The sequence below is a fragment of the Dreissena polymorpha genome, chromosome 3 (genome assembly GCF_020536995.1).
Source record: "Dreissena polymorpha isolate Duluth1 chromosome 3, UMN_Dpol_1.0, whole genome shotgun sequence".
NCBI classification, from domain to species: Eukaryota; Metazoa; Mollusca; class Bivalvia; order Myida; family Dreissenidae; genus Dreissena; species Dreissena polymorpha.
Window position 1 is genome coordinate 10,148,415 of NC_068357.1, and position 19,399 is coordinate 10,167,813.

The following is a 19,399-nucleotide window of genomic DNA, read 5'->3' on the forward strand; positions in this document are numbered from 1 at the left end:
ATTAAAAGTATCAATCTAAGATAATCAAAACACGGTCTACCTTGTTATTTAAGACGACTTTAATGGTAAAGATGAAACTTTTTTTTTTAATCTTCAACAACGGACCAGAAACCCGAAGCTTTGAGCAGCCCACCTCCAAAAAAACTAAGAAAGATTATGATAAAAAATATGATCTAAGTTAACGCACCAGAACTTTTCAAGAAACTTGGCTAACAGATTTTCAATGGTTACCAGTTTATATAATCAAATTGCTACCAGTAGCGGAGCCTCAGTCTGATGAGGTCCACATATTGGTATAGTTTAATTTGTTAAGATTACAATGTACTTATGTTCAGCACATGTTTTAATAACACTAGCTTCGCAAGATTTAAAGTTTGAGAAAGTCTTTATATTGTTTATAATATACTGCTATAATGAATGTACCATTGAAATACAATTATAAACTAGAAATGGCGCGGCAGAGGCCGACGCGTATCCCCACGCCGAATGTTTGACCTAGGTGTGCCCCAGGGTTGGTAATGGGGCCATGCATAGCTGAGATTGACCGTATTGTCATAAGAGAAGTTCATCATCAATTAGAAGTGAATTGGTGTAGAAATGAAGAAGTTATAGTAAAAGGCAATTTTGGGTGGGTGTGACATATGTGGGCAGGGCGCCCCAGGGTTGGTAATTGTGCCATGCATAGTTGAGATTGACCGTATTGTCATAAGAGAGGTTCAGTATCAATTTGAAGTGAATCGGTGTAGAAATGAAGAAATTATAGTAAAAGGCAATTTTGGGTGGGTGTGGTCTATGTGGGCGGGGCCCCAGGGTTGGTTATGGGGCCATGCATAGTTGAGATTGACCCGAATGTCATAAGAGAAGTTCAGTATCAATTTGAAGTGAATCCGTGTAGAAATGAAAAAATTATAGTAAATGGAATTTTTTGGTGGGTGTGGCCTATGTGGGCGGGCGCCCCAGGGTTGGGATTGGGGCCATGCATAGTTAAGATTGACCCTAATGTCATAACAAAAGTTCAGTATCAATTTGAAGTGAATCCGTGTAGAAATGAAAAAATTATAGTAAATGGAAATTTTTGGTGGGTGTGGCCTATGTTGGCGGGGCGCCCCAGGGTTGGGAATGGGGCCATGCATGGTTGAGATTGACCGTATTGTCATAAGAGAGGTCCAGTATCAATTTGAAGTGAATCGGTGTAGAAATAAAGAAGTAAATGTAAAATAACCTAAAAAAATGAGTGATAATTTCTGACGCGGCCCCACCCCAACCGCTATAACTTTTGACCCAGGGGTCAGATCAAAATTCCAAATAGTGCAGGGTCGCACATATGCTCATAGCTACCATGTGTGTAAGTTTCAAGGTTCTAGTGCTTTTAGTGTAGGAGGAGATAGTGGCCAGGACGGACAGACAGACAGACAGACGGACGGACGGCGGAGATAACCACAATATCCCCACCTTTTTTTCAAAAAGCGTGGGGATAACAAAACAAGCAAATCATACTCATTTTGATATATTCCACATTATTTAACATTAATCAATAAATGCGTTTATAATTTATATAAACATTAACGGACAAGTGTAGTTCAGCAACAGGCAAGTTAAATTTCCTAAATGGTTGTCCGTGGACAAGTTTAGTTTTTTGAGATTTCGCCACCCCTGGACATATCTTATTATTAATCAGTTAAACATGTTTTGAGTCAAATAAATCATGGTAAAATCATCCTTATGAATCTGTAGCTATTAATAGGCAAACCACGTATGCCTTATTTCAGTTTTAATCTTTTTTTCATTACCCTTATAATTATGGTTTCACTGAGCTAAGCATAAAGAAGCTTGTTTTGATGAAAAATATTTTATAATTCAAAATGTGGAGATATTTTTTATTTATTATTTAATTAAATTTCAAGGCACGCTTTGCAAGTTACCATTTGGTCAACATAAATTTGAAATATTTGGTTGAAATTTTTGGACACTGACATAATTAAATCCAGTAACTCTATGTTACAGAAACATGGATTAAGTCAAAGGCATGTATTGGTGCTGAAGAAACAGCTTAGAAATATAAAAGCAGACTTGAAAAGAGTACATAGACAGCTCCAGAGGGTAAGACAATTATATTTCTGAAGTAGGTAAAAACACACCTTTTCTCTGTATTTGAAACAACAATCTTCTTATTCATTTCACCAGGCCCCCTGCTTATGAGATTTTAAGAGATGTTACTGAATCCAAATTGTCAGTAGTTTTTTATTCGCCCCCACTACGAGATTGGCAGATGTACATGTGACATATTGTTACCTCTGTCCATGTGTGTGGGGGGGGGGGGGGGGGGGGGTTGGTGGAGGTGTTGAGGGGACATTTAATGTTCGGCTCAAAACTTTGTTTTCATAATGAGATTTTAAAATGATCATCATATTGTGCCAACTTCTCACTTTCAAAACTGTGTTGCTTACATAATTTTTTTTATGCGGAAGTACATTTTTGAGTCTGGCCCATGACTTTTTGTGCATAATTTGGACTTCAAAATAAATGAGCGTAAAAAAATATGCAAGCAATTCAATGTGTTGTTTGAAACAATTATGTTTGTCGCTTCAAGGTTAAGGTCACAGTTAACACTTTAACATTTAGTTAATTTCTCTTCGTGATGTAATTAAAGAACATATTTTTGTCCAGCCTTTAACATTGTTGTGCACCACAGAAAGACATACAGCTAGATGTATTCTGTTTTCATTAACATAACATGGCAATATACATGTATTGCAAATGACTCAGATAAGAATAACAATTTTTCCAAAGTTTCAGTCGCTGCGTTTTGAATGTGCAATTCACACAGATATTCTCATTTAATATGTGATTTATATCAATGTTATATATTTCCAAATATGCATATAGTTTTTAGTTGATGTCTCGTAAAAAATACCAACAAATTTGGCTCTAGCAAGAAATCAATACCAAACACAAAACAAAGAAGTGCTTTCATCATTTATAGCAGAGATTTCAGTTTGCATTTTTGTTCGCAAATGTACATACAATTTGATTGAATAATATGTTTAATGGATTTTTTGAATGGATCCTAAATAGGAAAACAGTCAATAAAAAACTATGATTTTTTCTTGTTGCAGAGGAGGACAAATTTTGCATAATTTAAATAGTGCTACTCAATGGTCACATGTAGTCATTAAGAATCTGAGAATAGAGCAGGTAAATTCACATTACTGTCTCTGTACATCATCTTTAAGGTTTATAAGGAACAAGAACAGATTATTGACAGATTCATAATAAACACCTCTTTCAAGCAAATTCTTCATGCAATTTACAGCGTTTATTTTTTCTTCACAGTAAAAACTCTTGAATTTGCTCATAACAATGTCTTCTTACAAAAACAAAGAGAAACTTTAGAGAAAGCATACACATTTTTTTATAACAGCATCATAAGAAAATTAATTCACACTCGTTTCAAAAATATTGTATAAATTATACAATATAATGTCAGCGGTTTTTCAGCACTGTATGCGCCTCCGGAAAACGGAGGCACTCCCAAAGCAAACGGACCCGATCCCAAACCGAAATCATAAAAAATATCCCAATTTCAAAAAAAAAAATTTTTTTTTTTTTTTAAGAATGCAGTGTCTTATAACTTGTGTGACTAACCAGTGTTTGTTTTGGTGAAAACAATCTGCTATAAGGTTTTGACTGTTCAGTTCTTATCTCAGAGTGTAACTGTAACTGAAAAACAACAAAACTGCAGTACTTGAATAAACGTTGAACATGCCCAATATTGCATCTGTTTATATAAAGAATGCAAAGTAACAAATAAAAACAAATTTATTTGTAAAACCACTGAATTACTTAAGCATGATAAATTCACATTTTTTATCCAAATTAGCTGTTTCATCGAAGCAAAAATTCCCAAATTGACCAATTTTGTTGATAAAAATTCCCAATTTGGTCAGACTCCTTTTCCCAAAACAGGCAGAAAAAAATGTTTCAACTAAATACTAAAAGCCTTATTAAATTATTTTGAAACAAGAAAATGTGGACAATCATTAAAAATAATGAGTAGAATTTTAAAATTCTACTTAAAAAAAAAATAATTATGATAATTTAAGTTTTTTTTAAAATTTACTAATGATCATGATAAACTTCTGTATTACGTAAACCATAATAATACAACATAAAATGCTATTTATGAAAAAAAGTTTTAACTTAACAATGCCATTGTATTTACAAAAAGATACACCCAATTATATCAGACACATATTAATAATCAACCAATATATTATTTTGATTTTTTTTTTATACATGACCTGTCATCATAGATATTATAGCCAGTACATGTACTACAATAGTCAATTATAGTCTGTATTGCATATATTCAATCGTCTATGATCGATTCACATCCTCAAACTGACCAAATATGTATTGTTTACACCTAAAAATGTAGTGAATCCAGTTTCATTTTCGGTTTGGTTGGTTTGTCAACTCTTTAAGTTCATTTTCAAAATCTGACAATGACATGATTAAATAATGTATGAAAAGTTATCGTTAGGATAATAGTTTAAAATGCAACACAGATGAACGTTGACATTGCTATTTATATCAAAGTTACAGTAGAAAGTTAATTTCTAGTTCAATGTGCGTTATTAACAGCCTTTTAACATTGATGGACTGATAACCTTTTGGGAAGTATAGTAGAAATACAAGCCAGAATGGCGATCATTAACACGAGGCCTATCTTACAGATTCAAATGAAGCAATTAGAATGAAAACAGTTAACAATGACAAATAGTCCTTTTATTTAAAGAACGCTGCACAATAAGGATGATGTGAATGAAGACAAGTGTGATATGATTAAGGAACTGACGTAATGAGAATGAACTAGGCACAAGAAAAGTGTGTTTTGACTATTTCTCTCTCTATATATATATGCACTTTTTTTAACACTATGTCACATTCTTTGGTTTTGAAGACCAACGTTGGGTTCACACCAAAGTGCAGTGCTACCATGCCCTCTGTGTACATAATACCCAATAACTGCAGTGCCAGTTTAACTCCTTTATTAACCCATTTTTGCCTAGCGTCTAGAAAGGCCTTGGCAAACAGTGTAGATCCAGATGAGACGCTGCATGATGCGGCGTCTCATCAGGGTCTGCGCTGTTTGCCTGAAGGAATTTCTGTAAGAAATATAAAAATAAGTTCCCTAATTTTGGAAATACATTGTTCTGCCGCCGGCAACCCCTGCCGTGGTGGTACGGTAACGGGACAAGGTTCCAGGCATATGCACGCAGGTCCGTTGTTGCACAACAACGATATTTAATATTTGTATGGAAGAATGACGAAGTCCGAGTTCCGGTTAAGACATTGATTTATTTTTCTATTGGCTTCGCATGGTATTCTTATAATGGCATTGGTAATTACATCAAAGTACATAGGTTATACACATGCCAAATCTGGTACATTGATGAATTATAATATTGTCATATCTAGGCCTAACTGTCTCTGAGCTCCGTACCCATCATAACAATGGACAAACATGGCCACTGTTTATTATTATTGTTGTCAGGAAAGTAACTGGTTATTTATTATAATATATACGGAGCAGCTCCGGATGGAACTGTTCTGAAAATACGGGAATGTTTACTTTGTTATATACCTCGCTTTCTGTCATCCGGAGTGGTTGATATTTAAATTACAAAGGAGGTTTCGTCTGAAACGTGTTAGGAAAGATTGGCAAATGCTCCGGAAAAGTCTGGGTTTATATACCCTATGAATCACTCCGGATGACGTCATAAAAATTATGACGTGTACGGAGCTCTGTAGAATAAGAATTCACGGTCATAACCGAGCAACGTTTCGGCGATGTTCGTAGCGCACGGAACATGCCGAAGCGTATAGTTTGAAGTCAACATGTATATTTAAGGATAATATATTCTTAACAATTATTTATATTACTATAGTAAACCAACATAAACTCCGACATCTTGCTACATAGAGTGAAAACAGTAGAATATAATTTAACATCCATTATACTGCAAAAGATTGAGGGAACGCCCAAGACGACAATTCGATTCGTCTGGAATTAGTACTATATTTAGATCGAGGTCTCCCGGACATGCAGGTTGTTTAATGTTTAGCAAATAAAGTTACAATTAAATTTAATTATGCGTAGTAGCATTTCATGACGAAAGCTTTCTAACACTGCACTCTCCATGAAAAAGGGATTCAGACCCCGAATACAGAGCGAAACAGGTAAGTCTTAACAATTAAGGAAAAATCCCAATGCTAAATTGAAATTTTAAATTGATCACGCCTAAGTTAATTAACATATACGAAGCAGGGAAAGCACTCATCATGTAACAAACAAATTAATTTTAAGGAGTTGTCTTCCCGGAAAATGAGTAATCGCAACATTAGCAAAACAATAACATTAAACAATTAAAATTTATGTAACGATTAATTATTAATGCTGTACAGTAAGGTATATATTTCACAAGATACAATAAATTGTCTTATTGCAATCAAGTGTAACATGTAGTCCAAATAATAAGACTAGTATATCAATTGTAATAATAAACAAATGTACATGACCATTTTCAGATATACAAGTAGCAGGTACACATTTGGGAGTCCCAGTCGGGCATATTTACTTGAACAATACAAGGTATTATGTCAAGTCACGGTCATTTAGATAAACGCTATAATACCAAGTACTCAACATTCCTAACTAAATTACACTTATGATTTTTAACTTAACTGTAAGTAGCATTGTTTATAATAATTATAATTGTCAACATATTTACACAACATATTTACATCAACGTACCAATATGTTCTATACACATATGGCTATATCCTTCTCCTCAATAAATTAGTACCTCTCCCTGTGGCCATCAGGTAAGAGTAGTCATCAATACATATGTATGTTGGATTGGTATACCTCATCACAGTAAGGACAACAGTAATTTCTGAGTTTCACAATTCAAGCAATATTGCTTTAAGTACAATTATAACTTCTATCATCTCGTGTAATTCTAGGGCAACTATAACTCTGTACATCTCTGCCAACGTTCGCACGTATTTATATACAGCTTAAGTGGAGGGCAAAATCTTATATTCCTCAATTGACAATATCAACTTCTATACTCTCAATAATCTATAATCTCAATATCTCGTAGTCATTAACAACATGAGTCTCAGTGCTAAAGGGATAGACAGCCCAAGCTACATGATTGTTAGAATAATGTGTATGCCAAATTTACTTTGTATCTCTAATATTTTTCTAGGGTGCCAAAATCTCACAAGGACTGATTTAAACAGAATTTAGACCGGGTGGGTCTCACACGTCTGTCCAGGGATCCTCAACATAAATGGCGGATGCAGTTGGTGTAAGGGACCAAAGCAAGAAACCAATGGTAATTAACTAAAATGGTAGATGCATAACCAACAGAATAATAATCAGGTGGAACAAAATGGCATGGGAGGTATAAAGTCAACTGTTACATCTCATTCTCATAACGGGGTGGCATATCCCCAGGCGCCTAATAATAAGAGACCTGTCGGGCCCTATATTTAATCATAATGGCGAGAGCCTATTACATAAGGAGGACTAGAAGGGGAAGTATCCTAGCCCACCGGCCTCATACTTGTACAAAAGATGTGTACTAAAGGGTACAAACATGTGAATCAATAAGTGTAAGTCCTCCCTACTCTAACTCTGTAAATCACATACTGAGGAACTTAGCACAGGCTTGCAAGCATAAAATTTGAAATACAAAAAGGCAGGCTCCTCTCCCAGCATCAAAACTAAAATAATAATGTCTTTGTAGGTTATCACATGTCTCTTCATTACATCTCAAACAGCCCTGTTGATGCATTTGGTTAACAATAATTCCCTTAAATTCTAGAACTCTTTTATAGTCCTCATTTCAACAACTTACATATGCAACACTTATTAACTACGTAGTACATTAAACAAGTAACAATGTATATCCTTGTACAGCAATAAATAATTTACTTTCTCTAGAATTTTAGAAAATTCTCGAAAGATCTCTAAACTCTCCATAGTCATGAAAGTAAGTTAATTATAACTCACTGTCCTAATAATCTGGTTGATTACAAAAAAGGGGAAAAATATAACGCAAAACTGTACTGACAAAATATTAAACTCTTTTACAACAATAAGATTTAACTTTTATAGGTAGTGCAAGTAAAGCCTACGTCTCCACCCTGCCCCGTTAAAAGGAGTAAAGGTATGTTAAGGTTAGTATAAAGAACTAGGATATAACAGTTAAATCATGTACTTACATTCAGGACTGTCCCACTTACCATTAGTGAACAATGTATAGGTTAAATAGTAGTAGTATAACCTTTACTATGAATATAATTTATAACATATATTATAAATATATTAGTGAATTACTATCATAAACTATTAAGTTATAATGTCATTAATCACTGATGTCAGGTGTAGCCCACATCTTCGGTTTATAAACATCGTAGTTGGGACATCGTAAATTGGACATCGTTGACAAAACAATGTAGATGGGACATCGTAGATTGGACATCATAGACAAAACATCGTAGATGGTACATCGTAGATTGGACATCGTAGTTGGAACATTATAGATTGGACATCGTAGACAGTACATCGTAGATTGGAAATCATAGTTGGAACATCGTAGATTGGACATAGACAGAACATTGTAGTTTGGACATCGTAGATTGGACATGGTAGATTGTATATCGTAGATTGGACATCGTAGAGGGTGCATCGTAGATTGAACATCGTAGATAGTATATGGTAGATTGGACATAGTAGATTCGACATCATAGTTCTTACATTGTAGGCAGTACTTCGTCGGTGATACATGGTAGGCATCTTAGTATAAATGAAAAACATTATAGACTGTTTGTTGTAGCCTGGATTTTGAAATTAGTAGTATATTATGCTGTTAACCATAAGGTTGGAGTATGAAGGAAAAGTATGGTTGTATTCTTTTTTCATGTTTTGTTTTTAATATACTTTTATTTATTTATAAGCTTCTCCTTGTATTCAATTTTCTTTCTGAGTCCAGGAAGATGGTAATAGGTAGCCTCTGTCTTGATTGTAAGCATGTTTTCTTTTGTTGTGGGAAGGAGGGCCAGTGGAATGGTTGAATCATTTCTTATGAAATTCAAGATAGTTTCAAAGTGTTTGGCTGGTCTGTCAATGAAGATTTCAGTTTCATTTGTTTCCTTTGTTAGATAGTGAAGTAGGGAATATGGTTCTTTACTCAGGGTGTGTTTGAATGTTGTAAATATGTATCCTCCGACGTTCAATTTTATTTTAGAGTTATTTTGTTTGTTTTTTAATTCTGTTAATTTGTCTTTTAAATTTTCTTCTTTGAAGGGATCCTCTTTGTTTTCAGATTCTTCTTCAAAGGTTGCTTCATTGTCAGACATTGTGCTTTCAGAATAATGAATGTCTTTGTAAGAGATCAATTGTCTTGGATTGTCCATTTTGTTCAGAATCTTGTCAAGTACGTTATTTTTTGGTTCGTAAGATTTTGTTACTATTCTCTTGTCTATATCTAATGGTGTTCTCGATGTGACATTGTTGTTTGACTGCTTATTCTTCTTGGGGATGATAAAGCGTTCAGGCAATCTGCCCTCCTTGTGTTCCTCCTGCTGATGTCCCTGTTTTTAGGATGGAGTTTTGTTTTCTGAAATGTCTTCTGGGACTGGAAACTCCAATTCTATGTTTTCCGGAGCATTTAGTTTCCACATTTTTTCAAATTCATCATCTTCATCTGACAGGTATAGGTCTTGTTGTAGGATGTTATGGTTTGACTCTTTGTTTACATGTGGCCGGTTGGTTTTGATGGGGGCTTTGGACTTCTTTTCTTCCTTTCTTTTTTTATGGCCTTTTATTATTTCTTCATTTGTGATTTCTGTTTTTCTTTTATGTTCTTCGTGTGTTTTTAGGATTACTTTACATCTACGTTCCACTCGTGTACTAATGTAGTTATCGATATTTACTTTCTTCAAGGCTTCTTCTGCTTTGTCTCCTTGGAGATTGTGTAGGGTGTTAATCAAAATTATGTCTCTTTTTATCCCATTGTTTTTGCATCTGTGGTCTTCTCTCCGGTTAATGATGTTGTTGCATTTCTGGCATTGATATTTAAAGTGGAGGTGGTTGGTTTGAATATGTCGTTTTCTTGTTATAACTAAAGTCCATGTGGGGGCACAATTTGCACTGCCACACGCGAGCCTGTAATATATATATATAATGGACACAGGTAAGGTTTACAGTTTAGCAATAGAAGTTTTATTATTAGATTTCTTTTTTAGTAATATAATTGGAATTTCTTCTTTCTTTTCAGGAATGTTATTTTAAAGGGATCAGGATCATAAGGTCAACTCTGTGGGGATCATGGGTTCCGGAGCAGAGACAGTAGGTATATGTATACAGGTGTAAGTCGCTTTATTTAACATTAAAAAAAACACAACAACAACACTACAATACACAACAAATATTAAATGAAGTACAATTAACATCATATACTGATCAGGCAAAGAATTATAACAATCTTTGTTGGGATGGAGGCTTAATCAGTGTCTTCATGCTAATTGGGTTTGTTTGTTCCACGGTACTCTTTAAGTTTGTCGTGGTGGACAAGAATAGGTCTTGAATTTGGTTTCATTTGGATCTCGTATAATACATCACCCCATTTCTTGGTGATAGTATAAGGATCGGTCAATGCGTTTTGTAGTTTAGGGTTAAAGCCCTTGTGTCTTTTTGCATTGAAGTACCACACATGCAGTCTAGGCCAAATAGGCCGGACCGACGGACATGTCCTGTAAAATTGTGTAAGGTCCGGCCTGTCTGTCAAATTTACAGGACCGATTGTCCGGTAAAAAAAAAAGAAATTCATAGGTTTGTATAGGTTTGTTTATGGCTCTGAAAGTTTTCTGAGGGGCAAAAATAGCAATAGTGTCTTTATACACGTGCTTTTCCGTACCAACGCTCTTTCTGCTGACGGAATTTTCCGAGGGCACCTAATTGGTCTATTTATGTGCATCTTACGAATGCGGGTCAGGACGGTCCAAATCCATGACGGCCTAGTCGCTTAACAAGATAATTATAAATCTGATTATTACAATTGTAATGATGCAGATAGCAATTTGTGTGGTTTTAATAGCAATAGTAATGTATAATAATGATCATTGTCATTCAAACTGTTATTATCTTGGCTATCAATGTCCATGCGTGAAACTGGCCGGTTGTCATTTCTCGAGGCCGTTGTCGGTTTAGGCTGTATTGACCAGACTCATACCTGACATGCGCGCTAAGCGTAGCTTAGTTAAACAAGTATCAGCTACTTTTGTTTTGGAAATTGTTCTTAAGATATTACAAAGAAGCGATTCCTGTTTATATTTACTGTTAACATGCGTTCAGCATTAAAAAAAATAAAATATTTTAACTAAACAAGACTAGTACCATGTATGGCGTGTATTATTATTTAACGTCAGATACAAATGTGTGACCTTAAAAATAATAGCTATTCAATAATTTTATCATTTAATGTCATAAACACCTTGATCCCAGCAATGAAACCAAGTTATTTTACTATTATATTCTGTAGCCAGTAGGTCCTATATAAAAGAGGAGGTCCTGTATTTTTTCCCATTTTACAGGACCTACTGTCCAGTAAATATTTGCCTAGTTTGGATTTGACTGCACATGGGTACCAACTGCATAATTTATGTTGAATTTTCCTTTGTCATAATTTGTTTTCATAGTGACTGCACTTTTTCCCAAATGTTGTCTTGCAATCTCATGTTTTCCGTCATGATATTTTCAAGCTCTATGATGTAAGTGGTTGTGAAATGTGATTTCTCATCGACAGGTTCTCCGATGGCAAGGTCAATGGGCAAGTTCATCTCCCGGCCGAACATCATCATAGATGGAGTGAAACCTGTGCTTGAGTGTATGCTGGAGTTGTAAGCCAGTACCAGTAAAGTAAATGTTCACACCAGTCCCTCTGATCTTTCTGTACAAAAGGTGTCAGCATGTTCTGAATAACTTTATTGATTCTTTCTACCAGTCCATCTGAACTTGGCCTGCCTACTGTTGTTCGTGTTTTGTAAATGCCTAGTAGGGTGCACGTCTCTTTGAATACTTCAGATTCAAAATTTGTTCCTCTGCCTGAGAATAGTTCAAGTATGGTTCCAAAAGATCCAATACAATTTTCAATTAACTTTCTTGCCACATATTTGGCTTCCATGGTTTTTAAAGGTATGGCTTGTATCCATTTGGAGAAGTAGTCGCAAACGACAAGATTGTATCTTTTTCCTCTTTGTGAAATAGGGTAAGGGCCCTGGATGTCAATGGCGATCCTTTCTAAAACTTGTCCAACTTGATAAAGTTAAAGAAGCATCATATTGTAGACATTATCTTTCCACATCTCTGTGTATTCCAAACCAGTGAAATCTGTTTTGTAACTTATGGTATGTTTTCCTGAACCCTAAATGTCCAGCTGTGACTGTTGCATGGAGTTGTTTGAAAACAGAATGCCTCATACTTTGTCGTAAGAGTATCAGTCTTTTCAGCGAATGGTCTTTTGTGACAACCTTTTGATACATGACATTGTTATCAAGTTCTAACAGTTCAAAGTTGTGCCAATAATGTTTCATTTCATTACAGTATTTAGATATTTCCTGCCATTCTTGGCGGTTTCCAGTGTTTTACCATTGAAGGACAATTTTAAGTATATAGTTCCAAGCTTGTTCTTCTTGTATTCTGGACAGTTAAAAATTTCCATCTTGGTAGTCTGTGTCGGAATAGTTATTGGGGGAAGTTTCTCCTTTGCGTACTGTATGTGCAGTCACTTCTTGGTGAATGTATTTTGTTTCCACTCTTTCACAGTGAGTACAAAATTCATCTGCACAAGGTCTGCGTGACAATGCATCGCTGTTATTGTGGACTCTACCTGGTCGGTATTCTAAGATAAATTGATAGTTTCCAAGGGTTTCTAGCCAACGAGCTAATTGTCCTTCACAGTTTTTGAAATTCAGTATCCACTGTAGACTTCCGTGGTCTGATCTAATTTTGAAAGGGTTTTCATAAAGAAAATGGTGGAAATGTTTGACTTCTAGCAGAATTGCATACAGCTCTTTTCTTGTTGTGCAATAATTTCTTTCAGTATGGGAGAAGCATTGTGAGTAATAACTTATTACCCTCTCTTGGTTGTTCTGTACTTGTGAAAGTACGGCTCCTGCCGCAACATTTGAGGCATCTGTATCAAGAATAAAGGGCTGTGTTTCAATTGGGAAGGCAAGTATCGGGGCTTTGCACAGTCGTTCTTTTAACTCTATGGAAGCAGCTTCAGCTTTATCATCCCTGGTAAATGAAGTGTTAGCTTCTGTTAGTTTATGTAGAGGTTTTGCTATGGTTGCAAAGATTTGAATCATTTTCTGTAGTAACTACATAGTCCAAGGAAGGATCTCAACTGACGAACATTTTGTGGCCTGGGCCAGTTCCTTATCTTTTCTGTTTTCTCTGTGCAGGCTTCTATGCCATCTTCGCTCAGTTGATGGCCTAGGAAACTTATTTTTCGTTGAAATAGTTTGCATTTCTTTGGACAAAGCTTCAGGTTGGCTGCCCGGTGTCTTTCGAACATGTCGCGCAAGTTATTTAAGTGTTGTTCAAAGGTTTTGAAATAGCATAGCAAATCATCCAAGTAGATTAAGCATGCTTTGTAAGTCAAACCTTTTATTATTTTCTCAATCAGGCGTTCAAAAACGGCGGGACTTGTTGACATACCAAATGGCATAACTTTCCAGATATGTCTCTCCTCCTATACTGAATGCTGTGACTGGTCGGTCCTCTTCTTTAATGGGAATCTGGTGGTAGGCTGATCTGCAATCCAAAGATGAAAAGAATTTGTTTCCGGACAATGACTCTTAGGATTGATCTATTCGTGGATGCGGATGAGCATCAAACTTTATTCTTGCATTTACTTTGCGAAAGTCTATACACAACCGGACAGATGACTTGTCTGGTTTCGATACAACCACTACTGGTGATAACCATGGACTTTGAGCAGGTTCTATAAGATCTTTATTGAGTAGTTTTTGTATTTCCTTCTCGGCTTGTTCACGTTTAACAGCTGGTAATCTATAGGGTGCTGTTCTTACTGGCATATTGTCTCCTGTGTTGATAGTAAATTCCGCCAAGTCAGTGCGACCCATGTCATCTTCAGATGTAGAAAATACATCTGCATTTTCAATCAACAATGACTTAACTTGTTGACCTTCTTTTTCGGACACATTTTGTAGAGTGGCTTCTATCAATATGAAGAAGTGAAACTCCAGCTGCTGGAGCAGTATAAAAGTCTTTCATGTGTTCTGGTGTTTCAGGTTGGTTGTTGTCATGGTTTTTAATTGACGTCGCGACATTGGTGTGATGTACTAAATGTTCTTGAAAGGCTGGTATACTATCCTTGTTTATCATTTCGAGATGTGCCACTATTGTGTTTTTATGCAGTTTGATAGGTATGAAATCAAAATTAGCTATTTGTAATGGTACAAGTCCATTGGAAGGTTGTACCAATGCACTTGCAAGCAGGATTCTGTGTTTTTCAAAAAGATTAAGGTTTGGAGAGGTCACACCTAATTTTGCGTTGTCATATGGATCAATTGATCTTCCAGATATCACAATCTCGCTTTCTGGTGGTATTTCTATATCTGCAGTCAAGGCAATTCTGCAGCCGTAAACATCAAATTCATTTGTATGGCAGTATACTTCTTCTCCATTGATTTTCAAGATCTGTATGCTTAGGATAATATCACAACTGTGGTTCATCATAAAATCTCTTCCAATAATGAACTCATTGGAAATGTCTGCTAGGAAAACTGAATGTTGAAACAGTTGTTTTGGAATTTAGCTTTATCTCCTGTTATTCCAACAGTATATCATGTGTTGGTTGAAATTTAGGGTTTGTTATCTTGCCATTTGTCATAGATACTCTTTTTCAAAATGGTTATGTTGGATCCTGTGTCTACTAAAGCAGTAATATACTGGTTTTTAATCTGTATTGGTAGAAACAATCCTTCATGTACTGTGTCTCTTAAGTTATTTACTGGAATCTGTTGGCCCTTCTCATCAGGTTTTCGGGTCTCCTTGTGGGCCTCCATGAAGACCGGTTCTCGTTTCCCTGGTTTAAATGAGGTCTGTTTTGAGTCTGGGTCCTGTTATTTTCATTAAATCTCTGCCACTGTCTTGGTCTTTCAAATGTACTTTCCTGTGGGAAATTTCGCTGTTGTTGGTGATTTTGAGGACTTGGTCTTCCATAAGTACAAGGAAATGGTGTTGAAGATCTGTCTCTGTAGTTTGTATTTCTCTGGTTTGTCTCATGCTTATCTTTTGATAGTTTTTCAAAAGCATCAGCCAATTTCTCGCGAGTTTTTGTAAGCTGTGTGACCGTTTCGTTTCCACTTTTTGCATCACCATTGATAAAGGTACAGTCGGAATTGATGTGCTTTGCTATAGGCTCAGAGTTATTTTTGAAATGACTAGACTCTGTTCGTCCTGCAGAAACATGAATGGACTGTTTTCTTCTGACCTGTGCTGTTTTGTATGCCTCAAACCGTGTTGCTATTTGGGTTGCCTCTGACAATGTGATTGGTTCAGCCTCTCTAAGTTTCATGCGCAAGGTTTGGACATCAATTGCTTCAACAAAATGGTCTCGAGCCAAAGTATCTGTGAATTCCTTGGTTGTATTTGGGTAGGCCATAAGGGTCAGCTTCTTAATGTTTTGAGCCAGTTCAGGGATGCTCTGTCCTACTCTCCTTGTACGGTTCTGTAGTTCAGTCCTAAATATAACATTTTGATTCTGGGAACCATATCTCTCTTTCAACTTATTGATAAAAGTGTTTATGTCTGTTTTCTCGTGCCTCTGTACAGGGTTCGCACAGGGCTTGAAAAGTGCTTGAAAACGAGTCCAAGGCTTGAAAAGCCCTTGAACAAAGGTTGGCCTTGAAAAAGTGCTTGAAAAGTGCTTATTTCATGTAAAAAAAAGCCTTAAAAATGTTTATTTATGCTAAAAAATACTTTGATCATCGCTTTAGTTATTTTACTTAAGTCGTTCTTAAGGGAAATATTATGAAAATTTATCATAAATTCCTTCGCGCAAAAAAGTTGAATATGAAATATAAGTTTCGTACACTATTGAGTACGAAACGTTATGTGCAGTACACGTCACAGATTATGTGTACTACGTCAGAGGTTCTCCTTAGTGATCAATTTTTGCGAGTGAAAACGCAGGGATGGGGAAGTGTCGTTTCAAACCATGGTGGTTAACTGAATAAGAGGAGAGAGCTAAAGAACTGGAAAAGGAAATCAATTCTGTTAAAGACAAAATGTTATAGTAACTGACTGCTGTTCAAATGTAATGAACTAGTCTGTTTGATGTGAGCATAGAAAGAGACAATGTGTTTGTTTGTAATAACTTTTAAAAGTAAATACAGTACATTCAATGCGGAACAAACGTATTTCGCGATCCGCGGCACCAAGGCGAAACGAGTCGATGCCGCGTCGGTCGTTGAAGCCGCGTCAGTATGCGGCGGCAAGTCGCATTTCGCCACGAAACTTCGCATCTGTCCGCCGAGGCATGCTGTGATCCGCGACATGATGCCGAGTCGATGCGCATCATGAAATAAAAAATCTTTAAAAAAATTTTAGTTACATGTAGTTAACAAATTTTGAAAGAACAATTATAATAATAATTAAAATCATAATAAATTTATTGTGCGCGGATTGTATTAGCATAGCATAGTTAATGTGTCTGGCCAATTAAGTTTGTTTCCCGGCTGTAGTGTATGTATTTCACACATAAACAATGTCACGTAATTATGTTTTCGCACATACAAGTGGTCAAGGCTCCAGCATATGGTGAAATTAATTGCATGTTGATTTTGCTATTATATTTAAGCTGAGAAAATTAGCAGGTTGAAGCCACATCAGTAATCAAGACGGTGACGACGTATTTGTTGTTTTGTTAATTATCAGCTTATTATAACTATTGTTTGAGTATGTGTATGTAAACACGTTATATTTTGTTCATATTATACAGTTAGTATCGCTACTAATTACCCGATAATTCTGTATATTCCAGTTTTAAAGCAAATGCTGGTAAATATTTACGATACACAAACATTCTTGATATTTCCTTAAGAATCAAATACATTTTGGCATGTGTTACTATTTATAGAGATGATGAAATAACGTCTAATCGGGGCTTTTTTTTTCAACTGAACACGCGATTCACGCTTAAGGTGATGTTCATGTATTTATACAACACAAAATACACCCAAACTTTCCAGATTGTATGAGGGACTTCTCCTAGGTCTGTAGGGATAATTCACTCTGTCATGGTCACCTCTGTCATATCTATGTCTGTTTAGATTTGGAAAATCTATCTCTGTATCCGGGTTGGACAATGATCTGTCTAGGTTATGAGATCCAGGTAAATCTCTATCCGGAGACATGTTTCAGTCCTGGGCTGAGAAAAGCTAGTCTCCATGTCTGGATTTTGGTTTGTATTCAGGTCATGGGGAGCAACTGTAGAGCTCCTGGTCTCTGTATTGGGGGTTGTGTCCCTTGGATTGGACATTTCCAAAGAGATATTTTGAGACTGGGTATATCAAACTCACTCGCTCACTGTGAACATCAAGCATTTATTTTACAATATGTATAATCATAAATACAAATACATTGTACTGTTTATGAACAAGGGTAAAATTCGGCAATATTATAAGCTTGTACTTTATGCTGTTGTGCAACGATTGTTTTTTGTATATTTCAGGCAGGAGCTGTATAATAAGTTCCAGTGCAGTCCGGAGTCCGGAGGAAGCTTAATTAACATAAAGGTCCTTAAGTTCAGTGGAAACCAGCCACAGAATCTCGTGGAGCTAATCAATTACCATTAGCGCGCGTTATGCATAGATTGCCAATCTTTACATAACAAGGACTGCACATTGAACTTTAAATGAATGTACGAATAAAAACAAAGTACTGTGGTGTTTGTTGTCACTATGAAAACAATATAGGTATTATGGTTCATAGAAATCATATAAGTAAACCTGGACAATTCTTGTAATAATCGACCAAGATGATACTGTGACGTCTTATTTTTACATACGTCATATATTAAGTGACGAAATCGTTACATAATCTAAAAGTGCAGTTATTGCAAATGATATATGAAAATTGTGTCTGAAGTAGACGACTGTCGAAATAACCCGACTTTGTTCTAAATCCTGTGATTAATATTATTAGAATTATCATGTGGAATAATTGGATCAATAAACGCATTCTCTATTGAAAGGCATGTGTTATCTCTGGCAACGAGAAAGCAACTTCTTAAAATGGTTACGTTTGCTCGAAAAACATAGATGCCGAGGGGCGGTGCATTTTTCCTTATTAGGCTATATATGGCTATAGTAAAATCTTGTTTACACTCTAGAGGCCACAGTTATTGTCTGATCTTTATGAAACTTGGTCGGAAGATTCGTCCCAATAATATCTTGGACGAGTTCGAAAATGGAAACCTTTGCTTGAAAAACATGGCTGCCTAAGGGGCGGGGCAATTTTCCTTATATGGCTATAGTAAAATCTTGTTAACACTCTAGAGGCCATATTTATTGTTCGAAAATGATGCCGGTTTGTTGAAATATATGGCCGACTGGGGGCGGGGCATTTTTCCTTATATGGATATACTCTATAGTAAAACCTTGTTAACACTCTAGAGGCCACATTTATTTTGCGATCTTCATAAAACTTGGTCAGAAGATTTGTCCCACTGATATCTTGGATGAGTTCAAAAATGGTAACCTTTGCTTGAAAAACATGGCTGCCAAGGGGCGGGGTATTTTTCCTTATATGGCTATATATGGCTAAAGTAAAATCTTGTTAACACTCTAGAGGCCACATTTATTGTCCAATCTTCATGAAACTTGTTCAGAAGATTCATCCCAATAATATCTTCAATTCAATATGTTGTTTGAAACAATTATGTTGGTTGCTTCAAGGTTAAGTTCACAGTGAACACTTAAACATGTATTTTTTTATTATTTATAATTAAAGATCTGTTTTGTCCAGCCTTCAAAATTGTTGTGCACCACAGAAAGACTTACAGATAAATGTATTCTGTAAAACAAATCGATATAACATGGAAATATACTGCAAATGATGCGGCAAAGTTTCAAGGACTGCATCATATTTCCAAACATGCATACACTTTTTTCGCTTGCAAAAAACTTAAATTAACAAAATCTTTTATTTTAACCATATTATTAACTACCTTCAAGAAAGGTTCTAGATAAAAAAAAATCTCTTAAATCTTTATATACCTACTTAATTTCC

General features: G+C 35.7%; 1 protein-coding gene and 1 long non-coding RNA gene across 7 annotated transcripts in view; both read left to right on the plus strand.

Moving 5' to 3' along the window:
- The window catches only part of LOC127872961 (uncharacterized), an 87,111-nt gene that overhangs the window by 43,717 nt on the left and 23,995 nt on the right, over positions 1–19,399 (plus strand). For all 3 annotated transcript variants that reach the window (XM_052416483.1, XM_052416484.1, XM_052416485.1), the window contains one exon: positions 2,005–2,100. In XM_052416483.1, coding sequence (XP_052272443.1) covers positions 2,005–2,100 — 96 coding nt within the window. The remainder of the gene's footprint in view (positions 1–2,004; positions 2,101–19,399) is intronic.
- LOC127872966 (uncharacterized) lies at positions 2,371–19,248 on the plus strand. 4 transcript variants are annotated; one of them, XR_008045860.1, is made up of 6 exons: positions 2,371–6,655; positions 7,278–7,406; positions 8,192–8,253; positions 10,356–10,430; positions 11,883–11,995; positions 17,841–19,248. It is a non-coding gene; the product is annotated as an uncharacterized LOC127872966 (long non-coding RNA). The 4 variants fall into 4 exon arrangements; XR_008045862.1 differs by having other exon boundaries at positions 10,356–10,426; XR_008045861.1 differs by having other exon boundaries at positions 8,192–8,243.